The 17,190-nt window shown below is 61.6% G+C and overlaps 2 protein-coding genes and 1 long non-coding RNA gene across 12 annotated transcripts in view; 2 read left to right on the top strand and 1 right to left on the bottom strand.

Moving 5' to 3' along the window:
• Nucleotides 1-73: 73 nt before the first annotated feature.
• PRKAR1B (protein kinase cAMP-dependent type I regulatory subunit beta) overlaps nt 74-17,190 on the top strand; it is a 78,714-nt gene continuing 61,597 nt past the window's right edge. For 2 of the 9 annotated variants that reach the window (XM_042240053.1, XM_042240052.2), the window contains exons 1-4: nt 74-290; nt 740-932; nt 1,449-3,767; nt 7,749-7,943. In XM_042240053.1, coding sequence (XP_042095987.1) covers nt 7,767-7,943 — 177 coding nt within the window. In that variant the 5' untranslated portion in view covers nt 74-290; nt 740-932; nt 1,449-3,767; nt 7,749-7,766. The remainder of the gene's footprint in view (nt 291-739; nt 933-1,448; nt 3,768-7,748; nt 7,944-17,190) is intronic. The other 7 variants (XM_042240047.1, XM_042240046.1, XM_042240048.1 and 4 more) reach the window with 7 other exon arrangements.
• On the bottom strand, nt 9,105-14,160 carry LOC121817830 (uncharacterized). Its single transcript, XR_006057884.2, has 2 exons — nt 10,287-14,160; nt 9,105-9,825 (listed from the first exon to the last, which is right to left on the bottom strand). It is a non-coding gene; the product is annotated as an uncharacterized LOC121817830 (long non-coding RNA).
• Nucleotides 10,976-16,536, top strand: LOC105605744 (uncharacterized). 2 transcript variants are annotated; one of them, XR_006057880.2, is made up of 3 exons: nt 10,976-11,814; nt 13,660-15,515; nt 15,816-16,536. XR_006057880.2 is itself a non-coding variant. In XM_042240054.2 (2 exons), exons 1-2 carry the CDS (start codon nt 10,976-10,978, stop codon nt 13,796-13,798), a joined length of 978 nt encoding a protein of 325 aa, XP_042095988.2. In that variant the 3' UTR covers nt 13,799-16,536. The 2 variants fall into 2 exon arrangements, 1 of the variants encoding a protein (XP_042095988.2); XM_042240054.2 differs by having other exon boundaries at nt 13,660-16,536.

Raw genomic sequence — 17,190 nt, forward strand, 5'->3', positions numbered from 1 at the left:
CGGTCAGCTCCGAGCGCAACTTTATTGGCAGCGCGGGCGCGGACAGGACACGCCGGGGGCGGGGCGGGGCCTTGGGGAACTGGAGGGACGCTGGCCAGGCAGGGGTCCCGGCGTGCGGGCTGCTGCGAGCCTGTGTCCGGTGAGGCGTGGTGGTCCTCGAGCCTGGTCTTGCCGGCTCGGGCCTCGGTCTACTGGGTGGCAGGTTAATCGGCGTGAGGGATGAACGGCAAGGAACTTGGTGTGGACCGGGAAGGCTTCCTGGTGTGGCGGCCGTGGTGGTATTGTGCAGGGTGAGTAATAGTTAACTCTCGTAAAAGGTAACTTCCCTGGTGGCTCAAATGGTAAACAATCCGCCTGCCGTGCAGGAGACCTGGGTTCGATCCCTGGGTCAGGAAGATCCCCTGGAGAAGGGCATGGCAACCCACTCCAGTATTCTTGCCTGGAAAATCCCATGGACGGAGGAGGCTGGTGGACTGCAGTCCACGGGGAGAAAGAGCTGGACACGCCTGAGCACACAGCACACGGTAGTTAGCTGGGTGACGGGGCGGGGAAGCAGAGGGAGGGGACCAGAGGCACAGAGGCCTGTGATGGGAGTGTGGCCGCTCGGCTGTGTCGTGCCCCCCCGGCTGTGTCGTGCCCCCCAAAGTTCATGTAGTGGAGTCCTGACCCTCCCTACCCGCCCTGGACCTCAAAAGGGGATGTTACTTAGCGACTCATCAAGTTAGGACCACGCCTTTAGGGTGGGCCCTGATCCGCTTGACTGTGTCCTTATGAAGAGGGGAAACGAGACAGCCGGGCACACACGGAGAACCGCGTGACGGCAGGGCGGCTGTCTGCAGGCCCAGGAGAGGGCCTGGGACAGACGTCCTCACAGCCTCGGGAGCCAGGCTCCGACACTGGGATCTCGGACTTCTGGCTTCCAGAACGTTGAGGTAAGTTTCTCTCGCCTAAGCGGCCAGGTTTACAGTACTGTTTCCACAGCCACAGGAACAGATATGGGGAGGCGGCCTGACACCGTTCCACCCTGCCAGGGAGCCGGGGCCTCCAGCGCGAGCAGGGTCCTCTGGGTCCCAGTCGGGGACGCACGGAGGGTTTGAGGTGGGTGGGTTTCACTGGGAGGCTTGTGTCTGTAGGAGACCGCTCTGGCCGCTGGAGAATGGGCTGGAAGGGAGCCCGGCAGACGCTGCGTGAGGCTGCTGGGCAGGCCTTGGCTGTCGTTAAGGCGGGAGCGTCAGCGTTGAAGTGACGGCGCTGGGCTCCCTGCTCCAGGAGAGGGGCAGACCCACTCCCCCGCCACTCCCCCGCCCAGGCACAGCTGCACACCCTGCAGCGAGTTCAGCAGGCAACGGGGAAGGGTCTGTGCTGGAAGGAAGGGGGCAGACTGACCGGGGCCCCCACACTGGAGGGGCGGCTGTGGGGTGACCCGGGGGTTTCTCTTCTGCTTCCAGGTTCCCGGAACAGGCGCTAGAGGGGGCTGTAACCCAGGTCTGCTGGCAGGCTGTGGAGGAGCAGCCCAGCCAGTGCCAGAGGACGGGCTGCTGCCTCGGCGTCTGCTCTCGGTGGCCCGGGGCCTGTGGGGCCTTGAACTGGCGGGAGCCTCTGCAGTGCAGGCCCCAGATGACAGCCTGCAGGGTCACCAGTAAACTGGCGTTCCCAGTGTGACCCCCCCCACGCCAAATGAAAAGTGTGGAACTGGAAAACACAGTAGCCACGATAGCGTCGCGCCCGTCCCTGGACACGGCGACCACTGTCCGCGGCTGGATGGGTGTGATAGCAAAATGGAGCTGGCGGAAAGACTCGGGAAATTCACAGATAAGGCAGTAGAACCTGCTCAGTCTAAGCAACAGAGAGAGAACAGACTGAAGAGACACAGAGCCTCAGATCGGCAGAACAGTCATTTGATCACCAGAGACCTGGAGCAAGAGGAGGGAGCCTGTGGGCTGCAAAGCGTTGCAAGGAGTAATGGCTGACAACGTCTGAGTCTGGTGAAAGACAAGCCCGCAGGCACAGCGGACTAACAAGCCCCGTGCAGGCCCGGGTGTAGCGTCAGCCACTCCGCCGCCCCCGACTCTGGATGTAGCCCCCAGGCACCTCTGTCCACGGGATTCTCCAGGCAGGAATACTGGCGTGGGTAGCTCCTCCCTTCTCCAGGGGATCTTCCCGACCCAGGGATTGAACCCAAGCCTCCTGCATTGCAGGCGGGTTCTTTACCATTTGAGCCACCAGGGAAGAGCTAAGCCCTCTAAAAATCCACACCAAGACACATCGTGATTAAATCTCTGAAAACGAATCACAGAAAAAAAAAAAGTGAAAACCGAGAGAGATGTGGTGTCGCCTCGAGAGGGACACGAGTGTGAGCGAGAGATTTCTAGTCGGAAAGCACAGCGGCCAGAAGGAAGTGGCACATTCTTCAACGTCTGACGGCCGCAGCAAAGCAGGGGACTCTGTGCGCGTGAGAGAAGCGAGAGGGGTGGAGGGAGGACTCTGCGCCACGCGACGGGGCGGAACGTCGGTGCCGTGGACTGGTGACTGCGTGCGTCCACGGGGGTGCGCAGAGCGCCGCTCACAGACGTTGACAGCGATGCACTCAGCGCGCCGTCCGGGGGAATTCTGGCAGATGTCCAGGTGCCCCACGCTGTGGCGCGAGACAGGACAAGGCCACTTGAGCACTAATTATCTGTAGTTACTGCAGATGTGAACGGCATGTACACACCAGTGAGAAGACAGATTCGCAGGAGGGATAAAAACCCATGACCCAACTTCACGTTTTGTGTCATATGCTGAAACTCACTTCAAACGTGATAACGGGGAGGCTGAAAGAAAAAGGATGGAGAAAGATCTATCATGTAAACATTCTCTTTGAAAAACTAGAATGATGACTCTCAGCCAAGATAGACGTCAGAGCAAGGGGAATTTCCAGGAGAAAACAGGTCGATTGTGTAACAATGAAAGGATCAGTCCACCAGGCAGATATATAGCAGTCGCAAATGTTTATGACCCAAACAGATCTTTAAGATACACAAAGCAAACACTGGTGGAGCTGAAATGAGAGGGACAAACCCCCCAGTTTCAGGTGAGGACCTCAGCTCCCACTCTTCACAGCTGCTGGAACTACTGGACATTCGGAGAGGACATAGACCAGTGTCGGTTGGAGGGATCAGTGGACATTCGTGGAACCCTCCACTCAACAGGCGCGGAGTGCGTGCTGTTCACGGCTGCCCGGGGACGTGCCGGGAGAGACCATGTGTATCCTGGGCCATAAAACAGACCTCGACAAACGGAAGTGAAGTCGGAGCATAAAAATCAGTGACAGAAAGACAGACTCCAAACGGGGACGATAACTCAGTTCTCAGAAACGCAGGGGAACTGTTGGCACAGGCAGAGACTCGGGCGCACCTCCAGGCGGTGTGCCGAGTAAAGGGCGATCCTGACGAGACGCTGACTGCGTGAGTCCCTGTGAGCAGTCCCGAGGTGACACGGGAGTGGAGGACCCTGGAGCCGTCTCCGGGGCTGGGGGATGGGCTGGGCGTGATCGCACGGGCATACTGGGGGAGCCTCCCGAGCGTCCTGATTGAGGTGGCGGCTCTGTGAGCACTCGGGGGTCCAGCCTCCTGTCCCCTGTCCCCAGACATCCTTGCAGACGGGATCAACAGGAGCAGTAGGAGAGGGACCGCGCCTGGAAAGGAGCACAAATGTGAGACGGGAACAGGACGCTGCGTCTTTAACGAGAGGGACGTGGGCGGCAGAAGCAGCAATGCTCGGATCAGGTGAGGAGACGTTGGGAAGGACGTGGAGGGTTAGGACCCTGAGTCTCACGGGTGGGAATGTAAGATAGTGCAGCCACTGAGGGACCCTGTGGTTCCTGAAAAACTTGAGCAGGATTCGCAAGTGACCTGCCAATCCACACGCGGGTGCAAGAAGGGAACGGCGGGGAAGGAGGGGAGGGGAGGGCTCTCGGGTCTGCCCCCCTTGTTCACAGCGGCCAGAAGGTGAGCCTGGGATGTGCTGGGTACCCGCCGCCCAAGGCGTGTGCGTGAGTATCGGCCGTGGTTCGACGCTGACCCCGGCCGGTGTGGGCCAGCCGCAGCCGCGCTCCGCCTGGCGAGAGGAGCCCTCTCGCGGGGCCGTGAGTCTGCATCCTGCTTCCCAGAGGCACTGAAGCTGGCGCGGCGGCTGGGAGCGGGGCATCCTAGCTGCCACAGGCTGTCCCGATGCGATAGGTGGCAAAGCCCAGTTGGCAAGTTTGAGGGGGTGGCCGCTCGAGGAAGAGGAAGAAAGCCCGGTCCCGGCCTCGGCCCAGCCGGACGAGGGGAAACACTTTAGATGGGGACACGAAGAGGCTGAGTTGACACTGGCTACATATGTTGACATAACGGTAGAACTTTGAAATTCTCTGCGTTTGAGCCGAAATGTGGTGGAACTGCCCCAAATGTATAGGAAGGAGCCTCCTCCTCCGAGTGGGGTTTAGAGACCCGGCCAGGGTGGGGAGGAGTGACTTCAGGTCTGCTCCAGGAGCGCCCGTTCCCTGTCCTGGTGACGAACGTCGTGAACTGTGTCATCTCACCAGCACAACAGACCGTCGCGAGCCGGTGCGCTTGGTCGGACTGTTCATTGGCTCCTCCGGCCAGTTCTCGTGGGACGCTCGGGGTCCCGGCATCCACAGCAGCCCCTCCTCACAAAGCTGAGAGCTGGAAGCCTGTGGATGGCGGGGATGAAGGGGAAGGACCCCAGCTGGCGAAGTTGAGGGGACGATGGGGCGGGGCCTGGGGCTCTGGGGACCGGCGACCCCTGCTGCCCGCGGGCGTCACTGCCTCTGTCTTCTGCAGCTGTTGAGAGTCACCACCAGCGCGGGGCCTCACACGCCTGACCATCTTGCGACGGGCTCAGGAGTCCGGCAGGGCTTGGGTGTGTCCCCTGAAGGCAGCCCTGGAGGCGTGGGCCGGTCCTCTGCTGGGGACCCCGCGCCTTGGGTGGCCTGCTGCCTCTCAGAGCCCCGCCCCGAGCTCTAGGCCAGGTCCCTGCCCTCTGGCCCCTGCTTGGGGCCCTCTTCTGCACCCACACAGGCCCTGACGGCTCTGCTCTGTGCGGGGCGCTTACCTTGCCCTCCCCCCGCCCCACCAGGAGGGACGTGGCTGGACAAGCTGTCCTGGTAGCCTTGCGGTCACTGGGTCCCTTTGGTTCCCCGTCAGCAGGTGCTGGGAGCCACGCCCACCTCCATGCCCACAGGTGGGAGACTCTTCCAGGTGAAGCCCCCCGAAGCTCCCACGCTGTTGCTGGCTGGGAAGCAGGATTCTCCTGAGCCCAGCTCAGCACCCCCGGGTTGGGGGACGGTTCTGAGACCCCTCTCGCCTGGGCAGGTACCCACATCCGTCTCCTCGCCCCTCAGGGTCTAATGCAGCGTCCACGCTCCCCGGGGCACTCGGCACAGCAGGGGGCAGAGAAGGGGGCAGGTTCAGCAGTCGGGCTCCCACATGCTTCGCACAGAGCCAGGGCTGCAGGGAGACCCCGGCGGAACCCCAAGGGCCCAAGCTGGCCTGCAGGTGTGAGGGCCCCAGGCAGGGAGGGTTCCTTGCAGAAGCAATGTCCCTGTTGAATCCTGGTGGGTGAACTGGACTTGGCACCTCCAGGAGTCTGGGGCAGGGGAGGGAGTGGTTGGAAAATAAGGAGGTTTTGAAGCTGGAGCCTTGTAAGACTCGGAGACTCGGGTTCCGGGGTGGGTGAGGACCCTGGGCTGGGACACAGGCAGCCCTCTGTGGGGAAGGCAGGAGGGCTGCGCTGGGGGGGGGCCGGGGCCTCCCTGTGGGTGGAGGGGACGCACCGACCAGCAGGACCTGTGGGGATGTTTGCCTGACATGATCCCCGCCTCAGGCCCTCAGGACGCCCAGTCACCCAGGGCTTGCCACTGTCCAGCCCGGGCAGGTGAGGACCTTGACCCAGCTGTGCGTGGCAGCACTGGTCCACACAGCCCCCTTACCCTGCTCCAGGAGGGGCATCCCCAAGGTGCCCCCACGTGAGGCCACCGGCCACCCGCGGTCTAGGTGGCTCCCTGGTGGACCCTGTGCTTACCCCCCGGCTCGGGAAGGGGCGCAGGCCGTGCAGTTCAGGGTGGAGTCACTTGGATCAGCTGCACGGGCCACTGCGCCGTCAGTGGGAGCGTTGCCCGGGCTGCCCCAGTGGCTCAGCAATCGAGTGCAGGGGATGTGGGTCCAACCCCCAGGGGGGACGATCCCCTGAGGGGGAAGTGGCGCCCCACTCCATATTCTTGCCTGGAGAGTCCCACGGACAGAGGGGCCCGGCGGCTGCAGCCCACGTGGTTGCAAGAGTCGGACACGATTCAGCCTCTAAACAACAGCAACGACAGCTGGTCTGTGCCGCCCGGTTCTGGACACAGGGAGGCCGGGCCTGGTTTGAGGGCCCCTGGCTTCGTGCCTTGAAGCAGTGAGTGCCTGGACGAGTGGGATGCCCTTCCCTTCCACCCAAATGGCCGGCGAAGGGGGCTGGGGCCCCAGGAGAAATGAGGGCCTTGCCAGCAGGTGGGACTGTGGGCAGGAGGGCTGGCGCTGCGCTGCGGCCTTGCAGGGGGGATTCTTAGGGCTGCCCACCTGCAGGCCCTGGACGTGGGGGCCCCTGAGAGGTGCCCAAGGCGCCTGGAAGGGTCTGCAGGGGAGAGGCTGGTGGGAGCTGCCCCCGTGGTGGCTGGAGGACGGGGCTCATTCAGTCCCAGCTGAGAGGGGCCGGGGAGCAAGTCTCCAGCGGGGGTGGAGGTGTGAGGCGCGCGCGTGGGGGCGGTCGTGGCGGTCCCCCTGGCGGCGCAGCAGCGCACTGACGTGTGTCGGTTTGTCAAACGTGGGGCTAGTCAGCCTGCACGTCCTGGGCAGGGGGTGAGGAGGCGGGGACAGCAGGGGCAGGGGGGCAGGCGGGGGTGGGGGGCGGTTTGCCCCGGCGGGAGACCTGGGCGGCGGGGAGAGGGGTTGCGGGTGGGCCGGTAGGAGGGTGGACCGCGCGGCGCGCGGGCGGGCGGAGGGCGGCGCCGCTGCAGTGCGGGACCGCTCGCCCCGCCGTGCCCGCGCCCCCGCGCAGCCGCCTCTGGCCTCGGGCGCCGCGCTTCCAGGTACGCGGGGCTGGGGAGGGTCGGCGCTGGAGCCCTCGGCTGCCCGGAGGCTCCGGGAAGCGTGGGCCCTGGGGGCGCCCCCGCCTCTTAGCCCGACCCGGGCCGATGCGCCGCGGGGGCCGGGGGCGCCGAGCTGCGTGCAGCGCGGGCCGGCAGGCCGGGTTCCGGGCGGGTTCCGAGCTGTCATTGTGACCTGGCCGAGCGCGGGCCGGACGCGCGGCCCTGCCATTGTTCTCCGGGCTCGTCTTCCCTGGAGGCCCGGCTCCGGGCACCGTTCCTTTCCAGTTTCCCTTCCTTTCCCAGCGGATCGTGTAACCGCGCCCCCCCCCCCCCCGCCCCCATCATCTCCCCGGGAGCTCGCGGGAGGCCCTCCAGCCGGGAAGGTCCCGGGAGGGGAGGGATGGTCGCACGCGAGACGCCTTACTGGGCGGCTGCGCACACAGGCCGGCCGGCCCGCGTCCCTGCTCCCCCCCGGGCCCTGGCGGGCCCCCCTGCGCCCCCGCGAGTATCTGCCTAGAGGTGAGCTTTGCCTCGAGGACGAGAGGCCTCTGGCAGGACTGAAGCCCCGGTCGCCAGGCCGGGTCGGGCCCCGGCGCTTGCTGGAGGCGCGCGGCCCGCGGACTCACCTCTCTCGCAGGACGCGCCGCGCGTCGCCATGGCCGCGCCGGGGCCGCAGCAGCTGGACGAGGACGACGGCCTGCGGGCCTGCGAGCTCTACGTGCAGAGGCGCGGGGTCCAGCAGGTGCTCAAGGAGTGCATCGTGCAGCTCTGCTTGGCCAAGCCCGAGCGCCCTGTGCGCTTCCTGCGCGAGCACTTCGAGAGGCTGGACAAGGTCAGTGCCTGTGCGCCTGGTCCCCGCGGGCAGGGCTTGCGTGGGGGCGGGGGGCGCCCGCCCGGCCTCTCCCACCCCAGTGTGCTCAGCTCGGGCGGGCGCCGCCCTCTGCAGCTCCTAGCAGGCCGGGCGGCTTCACGCCCCCGCAGGACCCCGTCGGCTCAGGCTCTCAGCGCGCCTCCCCCCCCACCCCGAAGGCTTGGGGTCGTTTGGGAAGTGGTGGCTGTGACTGTCGCTTGTGGGGTCACCAGCAGTTCTCAACTCAGGGACCATCAGAGATGCGCTCAGGGTGAAAGCGAACCGCCGACAGGGAGCGTGGTGGAGCCGCAGAGGTCCTCAGGAGGGTCTGCAGTCCTGAGACCAGGCAGGTGCAGCCCCTCAGACCCGCGGCTGCGCACCCCGCTCCCTCATGCCTGGAAGACCCCCCCTCCCCTCCTGGTTCCTGGTGTGGGCGGGGGCTGGGAGCAGGAGATGGGCAGGAACCCCCAGAGGACCCCCGAGCAGCTTCCTCACCCCCTCATCCCCCCACCTTCCTGCTCATCCCGTCTCTTTCCCCTCATCGCCCCCACCTTCCCACTCATCCCCCATCCCTATCTCTTCCCCCTCATCCCCCGCCACCTTCCCACTCATCCCGTCTCTTTCCCCTCACCCCCCCCCCCCACCTCCGGCACTCACTCCCTCTGGGTAACCCCGGGCTCCTCCTCGAGGTCCTCGTGTCAGGACCTGTCTGACACTGCCTGCCCCTCTTGGGGACTGAACGGGACCCCAGTTGGGGCCCAGCTCTGTTTTAAGCACCTCTGTGTCCCCAAGCCCCACGATATTTAACTTCTGACGGAGGCCCCTGTGGACACAGAGCCTTAACCCAGAGGAATGGATTTATTTCTTCCCTTTGAAACAACCCACTGAAGCACAATTTAAAGTAATACGTGCCTTTTAAAGAAAATCTGGAAAGTTCAGAGGTGGAGAGAAGGAGTAGGAATCACCTGGAGCCCTTCCCACTGTCCCTGTCCCCGCTCATTACGGCTCTGGAACACGGCTGGAGTCAAGTCGCGCATGCGGCCTATGTCCTGTGTTTCTCACACGTCCCTCGCAGTCCTCGCTGTGAATGACTGTGTCGTGTGGAGAAGATTCTCCAAAGTCTTCTCAGCATCTTCCTCATGATTGGACAGCTGTTTCCAGTGTTTTTTTTTTTTTTGGAAAGTAATGCCATACGAACATATCCATGCATATATATATTTTTCTTTCTGCATGTAGCGTTGTTTAGAGGTGGAGTGACTAAAATTCCAGGTGGACTTCCTGGGTTACAGAGATGTTGCTGGTGTGGGCGGTCAGGGTCTCTCCAAAGGGAGCATCAGTTCAAGATCCACCAGCAGATGGTGTGGTTGTGGCCATCCACCCTAGGCAGCCTTAGCTGTGCTTGCCTGCGTGAGCAGGCGTGCGAGCAAAGTTGCTCAGTCGTGTCCGACTCTTTTTGATGCCATAGACTCTAGCCTGCCAGGCTTCTCTGTCCCAGGGATTCTCCACGCAGGAACAGGCCTCTCTGCCCCAGGGATTCTCCACGCAGGAACACTGGAGTGGGCTGCCATGCCCTTCTGCACGGCTCTGGCTGATTTAAAGTGAAAAGCTGTTTTCAGTTGATGGCTGAGCACGGTCCTGTGGCTTTCATCTGTTTCCCTTTGGTCCCTTCCGAGATCGCTGTGTAGGAGAGAGATCCGGTGCCCAGCCGGTGCCCAGAGGACAGGGCGGGGCCGTGCCCGTCTTCCTGCACATGTGAGGGGGCAGAGTCAGGCGCTGACAGTGCGACTTGACTTGTTCACGACGACCCCAGCCCAGTGACGTGTCCCATGGGATGTGAGCTCTCAGCAGGGTGGACGCAGGCAGCCTGCTTGGAAGACAGAGGCCTCAGAGTGAGACCTGAGCAGAGGGGCCTGGCAGGGGTGGGGGGTGCCCTCTTGCCCCCAGGGGACATCTGCAGTGGCTGGAGACACTTGAGGTTGTTACACCTGGCGGGAGAGGGGCTGCTTCTGTCCCCTGGGGGGAGTGGACGTGGAGTGAGAGGCTCGGGGGGCCTTCCCGGTCCTGCTGGGGGATGGGGGTAGGGTGAGGAGTGAGGCCTGGCCCGTGACTCCTAGGACTGGCCCGAGTCCCGAGTGAAGGGGTGCCTCTCGCCAAGAAGGGGGTGGTGGGGAGAGGCAGGGTTGGACAGAAAGACAAGAGAAGTGCCTTGGAGGGTCTGAGTCATCAAAGAGACTGGGTTTGGAGCCTGCGGGGGAGAGGCTGGGGCGGGCACAGAAGTTTAGGAGGATTAATTGATGGTTCTCGCGTGGAGGGGCAGTTTCCTACCTGCCTTTGACAGGTGAGGACTGAGCTTTGGAGAAGGTGGGTGACCTGAAGGGTCACCAGGGTTCCAGGCTTCAGGCTGACTGGGTCGAGTCTCCGAAATCGCCTGCGAGCTTTTATAAGCGGGTATGTTTTCCTGGGGAGAGTCCCTGAGATTTGCATTGGATGCTCACAGGGACCTGAGATCCCCAAACGCGAAGCGCCCTACGTGTCCTCAAACCCATGAGCATCTCACTCCCTGCTGCACCTGCGGACCAGGGTGACCAGGGGCAGGAGAGGCTCTTGCTTTGGGGCCTGGTCTCGGGCCCCTCTCTGCAGGAGGCCGGAAGCCTGGGGAGGAACACGTTTCTCCCCTTGTGTGGTGAGGAGGAAGCATATGTCTATGGCCTTGATAAGCGCGGAGGCAGCAGCTGTCCACACAGGCGGGCAGGGATGGCCTAGCTGCTGGGGTGCTGCCCTGGCCGAGGTGCAGTGCCCTGCGTCCAGGCCTCAGTGAGGCAGCTCGTGAGGAGGCGGACTTGTTCTCCGGTGGAATCTTGAGGCAGAGTAGCCCATGCTGCTGCTGCTGCTAAGTCGCTTCAGTCGTGCCCAACTCTGTGCGACCCCATAGACGGCAGCCCACCAGGCTCCCCCGTCCCTGGGATTCTCCAGGCAAGAACACTGGAGTGGGTTGCCATTTCCTTCTCCAATGCATGAAAGTGAAAAGTGAAAGTGAAGTTGCTCAGTCGTGTCTGACTCTTAGCGACCCCATGGACTGCAGCCTACCAGGCTCCCCCGTCCCTGGGATTTTCCAGGCAAGAGTGCTGGAGTGGGGTGCCATTGCCTTCTCCGAGAATAGTCCGTACCCCAAGGCAAAGCATACCCTCGGAGCCGCTCCGGGACTCGTGGGTTTAAATGCAGCAGGAGAGATTGGAGTCGCACCGGTGTGCCCGCCTGACGTTTCCCCAGGACCTTCCTTGCCTGCAGGACGCACGAGCTTACAGATGCGGGTCCTTGTGTACGTGTGCACTTTTTATCTTTTCCCCCCAAACCTATCGTTTGTTTATCTCCGGCTGTGCCGAGCCTGTTCTGTGCGCGGGCTCCCCGCGGGGGCGGCGGGCAGGCTGCCCTCTAGCGCGGTGCGCAGGGTCCGGGGCCCCAGCGGCTGGCGGCCTCGCCCCGCGGCGCGTAGACTCTTTCCGGGTTGGGGTCGAGCCCACGGCCCCCGCGCCGGCAGGAGGCTCCCTCACCTCCGGCCGCAGAAGCCCCTGGTGTTTCTCTCCCCAGCAGCGTTTCTTACTGTGGTAAAACGCGCGCGACGTGGAACCCGCCGTTCTGGCCCTTCTCCGCGCGCATCTGGGCGGCGTCCGGCGGCTCCCGAGTCCGCGCTCGCGGCGCTGGGGCGGCTCCTGTGGGCTCAGCCTTCCATCCTGTGGGCGCGCCCTTGTGCTACTTTTTCCCAACATTTCCTGTCTGATGGGTTTCAGCTGTTGCTGTTCTTCCTCCGGAAAGCACCTTTATGCCGAGGAAATGATTTCAGAGAAATGAGCAGGTTTGTAGCAGGCTGATCAGAGAGGGCTTGGGGCTGCCCGTCTGCTCCCGGAGGGCCGGGGGCCGAGCCCTCGCTGATGCTGCTCCGCACTGCCTTGAGGCCCTGGACGCCTGTCCAGCCGCTCCTGATCCTGGGGTGGTGGTGGCTTCCCTCTGGCCCGCTGGTCAAAATGCCCGCTGACCCAGGCTCAGTCTGTGCCTTTGATGAGACGAGCCGTCACACTGGGTTTCCCTTGTGAGGGGCGCGCACTGCTTCGGGAGAGCCGGCGGTGGCTTCTATGGAAGTGAATCCTGTCCGGGCGCAGAAGGCCGTTCCTGAGACGAGGGCCGTGGTCTGCGCTGGGCATCCGAGGTGTCTGGCGACTCTCTGGGGAGGGTCACCCTATGTTGGCTGGTGGCCAGCACTGCCTGTGCCAGATAGACGCGCGCATCCGCTGGTCCAGCGTCGACCTCCTCTTGGAGGGGCCGTCCACCCCCTGGCACATCGATGCTCTGGGCCCTCCCTTGCAGGGGGCCGCTGGGGAAGCCAGGGTGGGGGCACGTCCATGTGCAGCCTGGGGGCCGACGGTGGGCCGCATCTGGTTGGGGCCGGCCAGGGCATTGTGGGGGAGCACGCTCTCCGTTCTGCAGAGTCGAGGGGAGGCTGTGCCTGCAGGGGCCCGAGGCATGCTGGGAGTCTTTGCGCCTCCCTGCGATGTTCGATGTGAACCTGTGACGAGCTGGTGATGGACAGGGAGGCCGGGCGTGCTGCGGTTCATGGGGTCGCAAAGAGTCGGACGACTGAGCAGCTGAACTGAACTGTGACAGCTTAAAAAACACACAAAGTCTCTGAAATTAAAAAGAAAAAGAAAGTAGGGCCCTTGTATCTGTTATGCTCCGAGCCCGTATCTCCAAACCGACCGAGAGAGAGAGCAAGTCCACCACGGTAATGCAAAGGCAAGAAGGGAGTTTATCTCTAGCGCGCTAGGGCCCAAGTCTCATCCGGTACAGCAGAATCCGACAAGAGCCCCGAACAAAGGAGTATGGCGGCTTATATACAGGCAGCTCTTTGTCTCAGTTACAGGAGTAGCTGGCGTTACATGATTGGCCAGGCAGGATGAGCGCATGTCCTGTCTCTTTCTGGTGAACATGACTCAGGTCCTAGAGCCCGTCGTTTGGTCCCTAACAGTATCTTTGGCCCGAATGATTTCTCCTCTGCTCTGCGGAGACGTCTGCTTAGCTGCGTGGAGGGGCTCGGGGGTGGGGTGGGGCTGAGAAGATGGAATAAAGAGGGTGTGGAGACCATTTAGAGGTGGAGGAGAGGGCTGGGCCGGGTCCCCAGGCTTCTGGTGGGCGTGGAAGGGTCCTGGGCCCTGTTAGTACCAGACAGCTGGCCCCAAGATCTGGAGGAAGGCGGTGGAGGCAGCGGGCTTTGGGGGAGGCTGAGGCTGGGGTGCGGGTGTGTCTGGGTGGCCTGTGCCCGGGCTGAGGTGGGCCTCGGAGCACCAGCGTCAAGGGGGTGGCCAGCAGCCCTGCTCCATCACTGCCGGCAGAGCCCTCGGCTCACCTGAAGGTTCCCTCGTGGTGCACGTTCTGTGGGCTTAGGCAAACCTGTGGAGTGTCTCCGTCGTCACAGCGCCATGCAGACTCGCCACGGCCCTAGAGACCCCTGCGCTGCCCCTTCCACTGGGCCTTCCCCCAGCCCTGGCGGCCCGGTCCTGTCCCAGCCTCCACAGTCTCCAGAAGGTCACGACGGTCACAGCCCATAGTCTTTTCAGACCGGCTTCCTTCCCTTAGTGATTCGCACCGAAGTGTTCTCTGCGTCTTCTCATGACTTAATGGCCCATTTCTCTTTATTATCTAATAGTATCCTGTTGTCGGGATGGACCCCGTTTATTCACCGCCGGCTGAATGACTGGCTGTTTCCGGGTTTTAGCAACTGCGACGAAAGCTGCTATGAACGTCTGTGTGTGGGACTTTATGTGATGCGGGCTCATCTTGCTTGATAGCTATGAACGTCTGTGTGTGGGACTTTATGTGATGCGGGCTCATCTTGCTTGATAGACACCAGGAGCGCAGTCGCTGTGTTGTGTGGAGACAGACACCAGAGTGTCTTCCAGAGCGGCTGCCCCGTTTTGCATCCAGGCGTTTTGCGGCCGTGGGGGAGGGTTCCTGTCGCTGTCCCCTTGCCAGCATGTGGTGGGTCAGCGTCCTGGACTCCGGTCATCCCCGCAGGCCTGCAGCGGTGGCTCTTGAGAAGAAGCGTGAGGAGAAGCAGCTTTCCTACGCTTGGTCGCCGTGTGCAGGCCTTGCTTGCGAGGGCTCTGTTCAGATCTTTGGCCTGTTTTCCATTCGGGTTTGTTTTGTTACTGCTGAGTTTTAAGAGCTTCCTAGGTGGCGCTAGTGGTAAAGAACTAGCCGGCCAATGCCAGAGACGTGAGAGATTCTGCTCTGATCCCTGGGTCGGGAAGATCCCCTGGGGGAGGAAATGCCAACCCACTCCAGAGAATCCCATGGACAGAGGAGCCTGGTGGGCTGCACTCCATGGGGTCGCAAAGAGTCGGACACGACAGAAGCGACTTAGCACGCACGCACAGAGGTTTTTGTACATTTTGCGTACGAGTCCTGTCTTAGCTATATCTGTTTTGCAGATGTTTTCTCCTAGTCCATGTCCTGTCTTTTCATTCTCTTGATCAGATACAATTTTTTTCCTTTGGCCTCGCCATGTGACTTGCCGGATCTTAGTCCCCTGACCAGGGGCAGGACCCAGGCTCTGGTGTGAAGGCACGGAGTCCTAAGCGCTGCACCGCCGTGGAATTCCGTGACTGTGCATAATTCTGGGTCCTGCTTTTCGGCGTTTGAAAGCAGACTTCACACAGTTGCTAAGTTTGTTAAACGTGTGGTTCGGCGGTGCGGTGTGTTGTATCGTGCAGATGCTTCTGACTTGATTCGCGCCATCTCTCGTTGGTTGACGTGGAACATCTTTCAGCCCTGCAAGGATCTTCTGGCAGATTCCTTGGTGACGCCTCTCACTGTTTCCTTAGGATGTGTTTTAAGAAATAGAATTAAGAAGCTCAGACGCACCCACTGATAATAAAGCCTCTTCTCCCAAAAGGTTTCACTCATTCATTCCGCCAGTTTTTATCGAACAGCTCTACGTGCCGGGCACTGTCCCAGGTGCTGAGGACGTGCTGGTGAGCCCCCCGGGAAGCCCCCTGGGAAGCAGTGGTTCCGTGTGGGTGTGTGCGACGGAGGGCCACGACTCAGGGGCATGGGACCTGCCCCGCGTAGGCACTGAGCTCGGTTTCCTTTTCTGGTCTTCGTCTCGAGATCACGATCGGGTTACATCAGAGACCCTAGAAGGAGGTACGTGAGTCAGAGCTTCAGAATTCGAGAATGAAGTACCCAGTGTGACTTGTTATCTCTAGGGACCCCCAGGACGAGTTTGTCTTTTTCTCACTCAGAAACCGAAATTTTTACTGTCATCCAGTCAAGTTACAAATTATTAATAAAAAGCCAAAAAAAAGGAGCCCAAAGCCCCTGCGTATGTTTGGAAATCAGTAATGAGCTTTTGTCTGTTCATCAGTAGAAGAAGATTGTCGTGGTAAAAATGTTACGAAATATTTAGGCTGAGCGACAGTAACAGCATTGCATATCAAAGCATGTGGAGCAGCAAGACTGGAATGTGCAGCCTCGTTAAAGGCAAGATGAAGAAGAAACGAGGTGAGAAATTAATGAGCTGCGTGTTAGTTTCCTCGGGTGCCAGAGCAAACTGACAAGAAATTGGGCAGCTTACAGCAGGTATTCGTTACTCAGTTGTGGAACCCAGAAACCCCAAATCAAGGCTTTGGGAAAGGCAGTTACTTCTGGGGGCTCTGATGGGGGTCCATCCTGGGTCTCCCCTGCTTTCTGGGGCTCTGATCGGGGGTCTGCACTGGGCCCCCCCTATTTCCGGGGGCTGCCCTCGACTGGCAGACCCATCACCAGACGGTCCCGTGTTTGTCCCTGTGTGTCTGTGTCCAGACTTCCTCCTGAAAGGGCGTGCGCCGCTGGATTAGGACCGCTCCGATGCAAGATGACCTCATCTTAACTTGATTGTTTCTGCGAAGAGTTCTTTCCAAATTAAGCCACACTCTGAAGTTCTTGATAGACATGAATTTTTGAGGGGCCCTTTTCAACCCGCTGCCAGCTGGCACCTGCGAAGCCAGGAGGAGAGAAAGACAGCAAGATAGAGATTCGGGAAAACGACAAGGATAAACGCAGAACCTAGCCCAGCAGAAGCCAGAGAAGGAGCAGCAGACGGTGGAACCAGAGGCTGACTCTGAAGAGACGGCGACGCCAGCGCCCAGGGGCTGCCACGTCGCGAGAAGCACACGCTGTGCGCTGCCACATGCGGGGGAGGAGGGGGTCGAGGAGGAGGAGGGTGGTGAGGGGTGGGCTCAGGTCTGCCCACGCCCCCTGGTTCAGCTCTGCACATCTGGGTGGACTCAGAAGGCACCTCCTCCAGGAAGCTCTCCTTGACTCCTTGCTGAGGACAGTCCAAGGGCCGGCTGTTGCTGGCACAGCCCCTGTGCATGGCTCTTTAGTGGTGCTCACCCGCCATCTTGCTGAGCCCGCTCAGTGTCTGTCCTTTTCGAGCTCTGACAGTAACCTCCTTCATGGCAGAACCATGCTCTTTTCCCTTGTTGCATTTTGTGTATGAAGCCTCGTATACAGAGGTGCCCAATAAATGATCGAAGCCCTGCGACTGAGTGACCGGGTGCCCTGGACACGCCCCTTACCCTGGGACTCTCCTGCAAGGGAGGGGGCGGGTGGTATTCCCGCCCAGTGAGTGGCGGATGTGGGGAGGGGTTCTGCTGTCCCAGGGTCCCAGGCGTGCGGGGTGCTGGGGGGTCAGCTCAGTTATGCAGCGTCTCCCTAGACCGCCTGTCATTGTCTCGCCTCGGGCTGGAAGCCTGCACTTCACCCCCTCATGTGGGAAAAATGCGGTCAGAACATGAGCTGCCCACGCTGCGGCCCAGGGAGCCCCTGGCCCCAGGGGCAGGACAGACGGTCCCTGGAGCTGTCTCTGCGTTAGGGGCAGATTCCGCAGCTTTCTGGGAAGGCCGTTCCCACACTCTGGTTATGAAGATGCCTTTGGCCTGGATTGCGTGTCCTGACCCTGAGTCCTCCACCATCCTGCAGCCCAGACAGCTCATCAGCCCGGAAATGGGAGACAGGAAGGGGAGCTCCGAGAGCCAGAGGGTTTCCTGGAACCTCCCGGGTGGGGGGTGTTGTCCAGGAATAACAGTCTTCCATGGCAGAGCCCTGGGGGACGGTGGCTCCCGGGAACACCCCCGGGTCCTCTTAACCCCCAAAGCAGCTCCATGCTTGGAACCGCCAGTATCCTGCTTCACTT

The sequence above is a fragment of the Ovis aries genome, chromosome 24 (assembly GCF_016772045.2).
Source record: "Ovis aries strain OAR_USU_Benz2616 breed Rambouillet chromosome 24, ARS-UI_Ramb_v3.0, whole genome shotgun sequence".
Taxonomy (NCBI): domain Eukaryota; kingdom Metazoa; phylum Chordata; class Mammalia; order Artiodactyla; family Bovidae; genus Ovis; species Ovis aries.

Coding starts and splice junctions, on each gene's coding strand:
- LOC105605744 (XM_042240054.2), top strand. CDS start 10,976: ATGAAAGTGAAAAGTGAAAGTGAAGTTGCTCAGTCGTGTCTGACTCTT. Junction 11,815..13,659: donor GATTTCAGAGAAATGAGCAG/GTTTGTAGCAGG, acceptor ATTATCTAATAG/TATCCTGTTGTCGGGATGGA.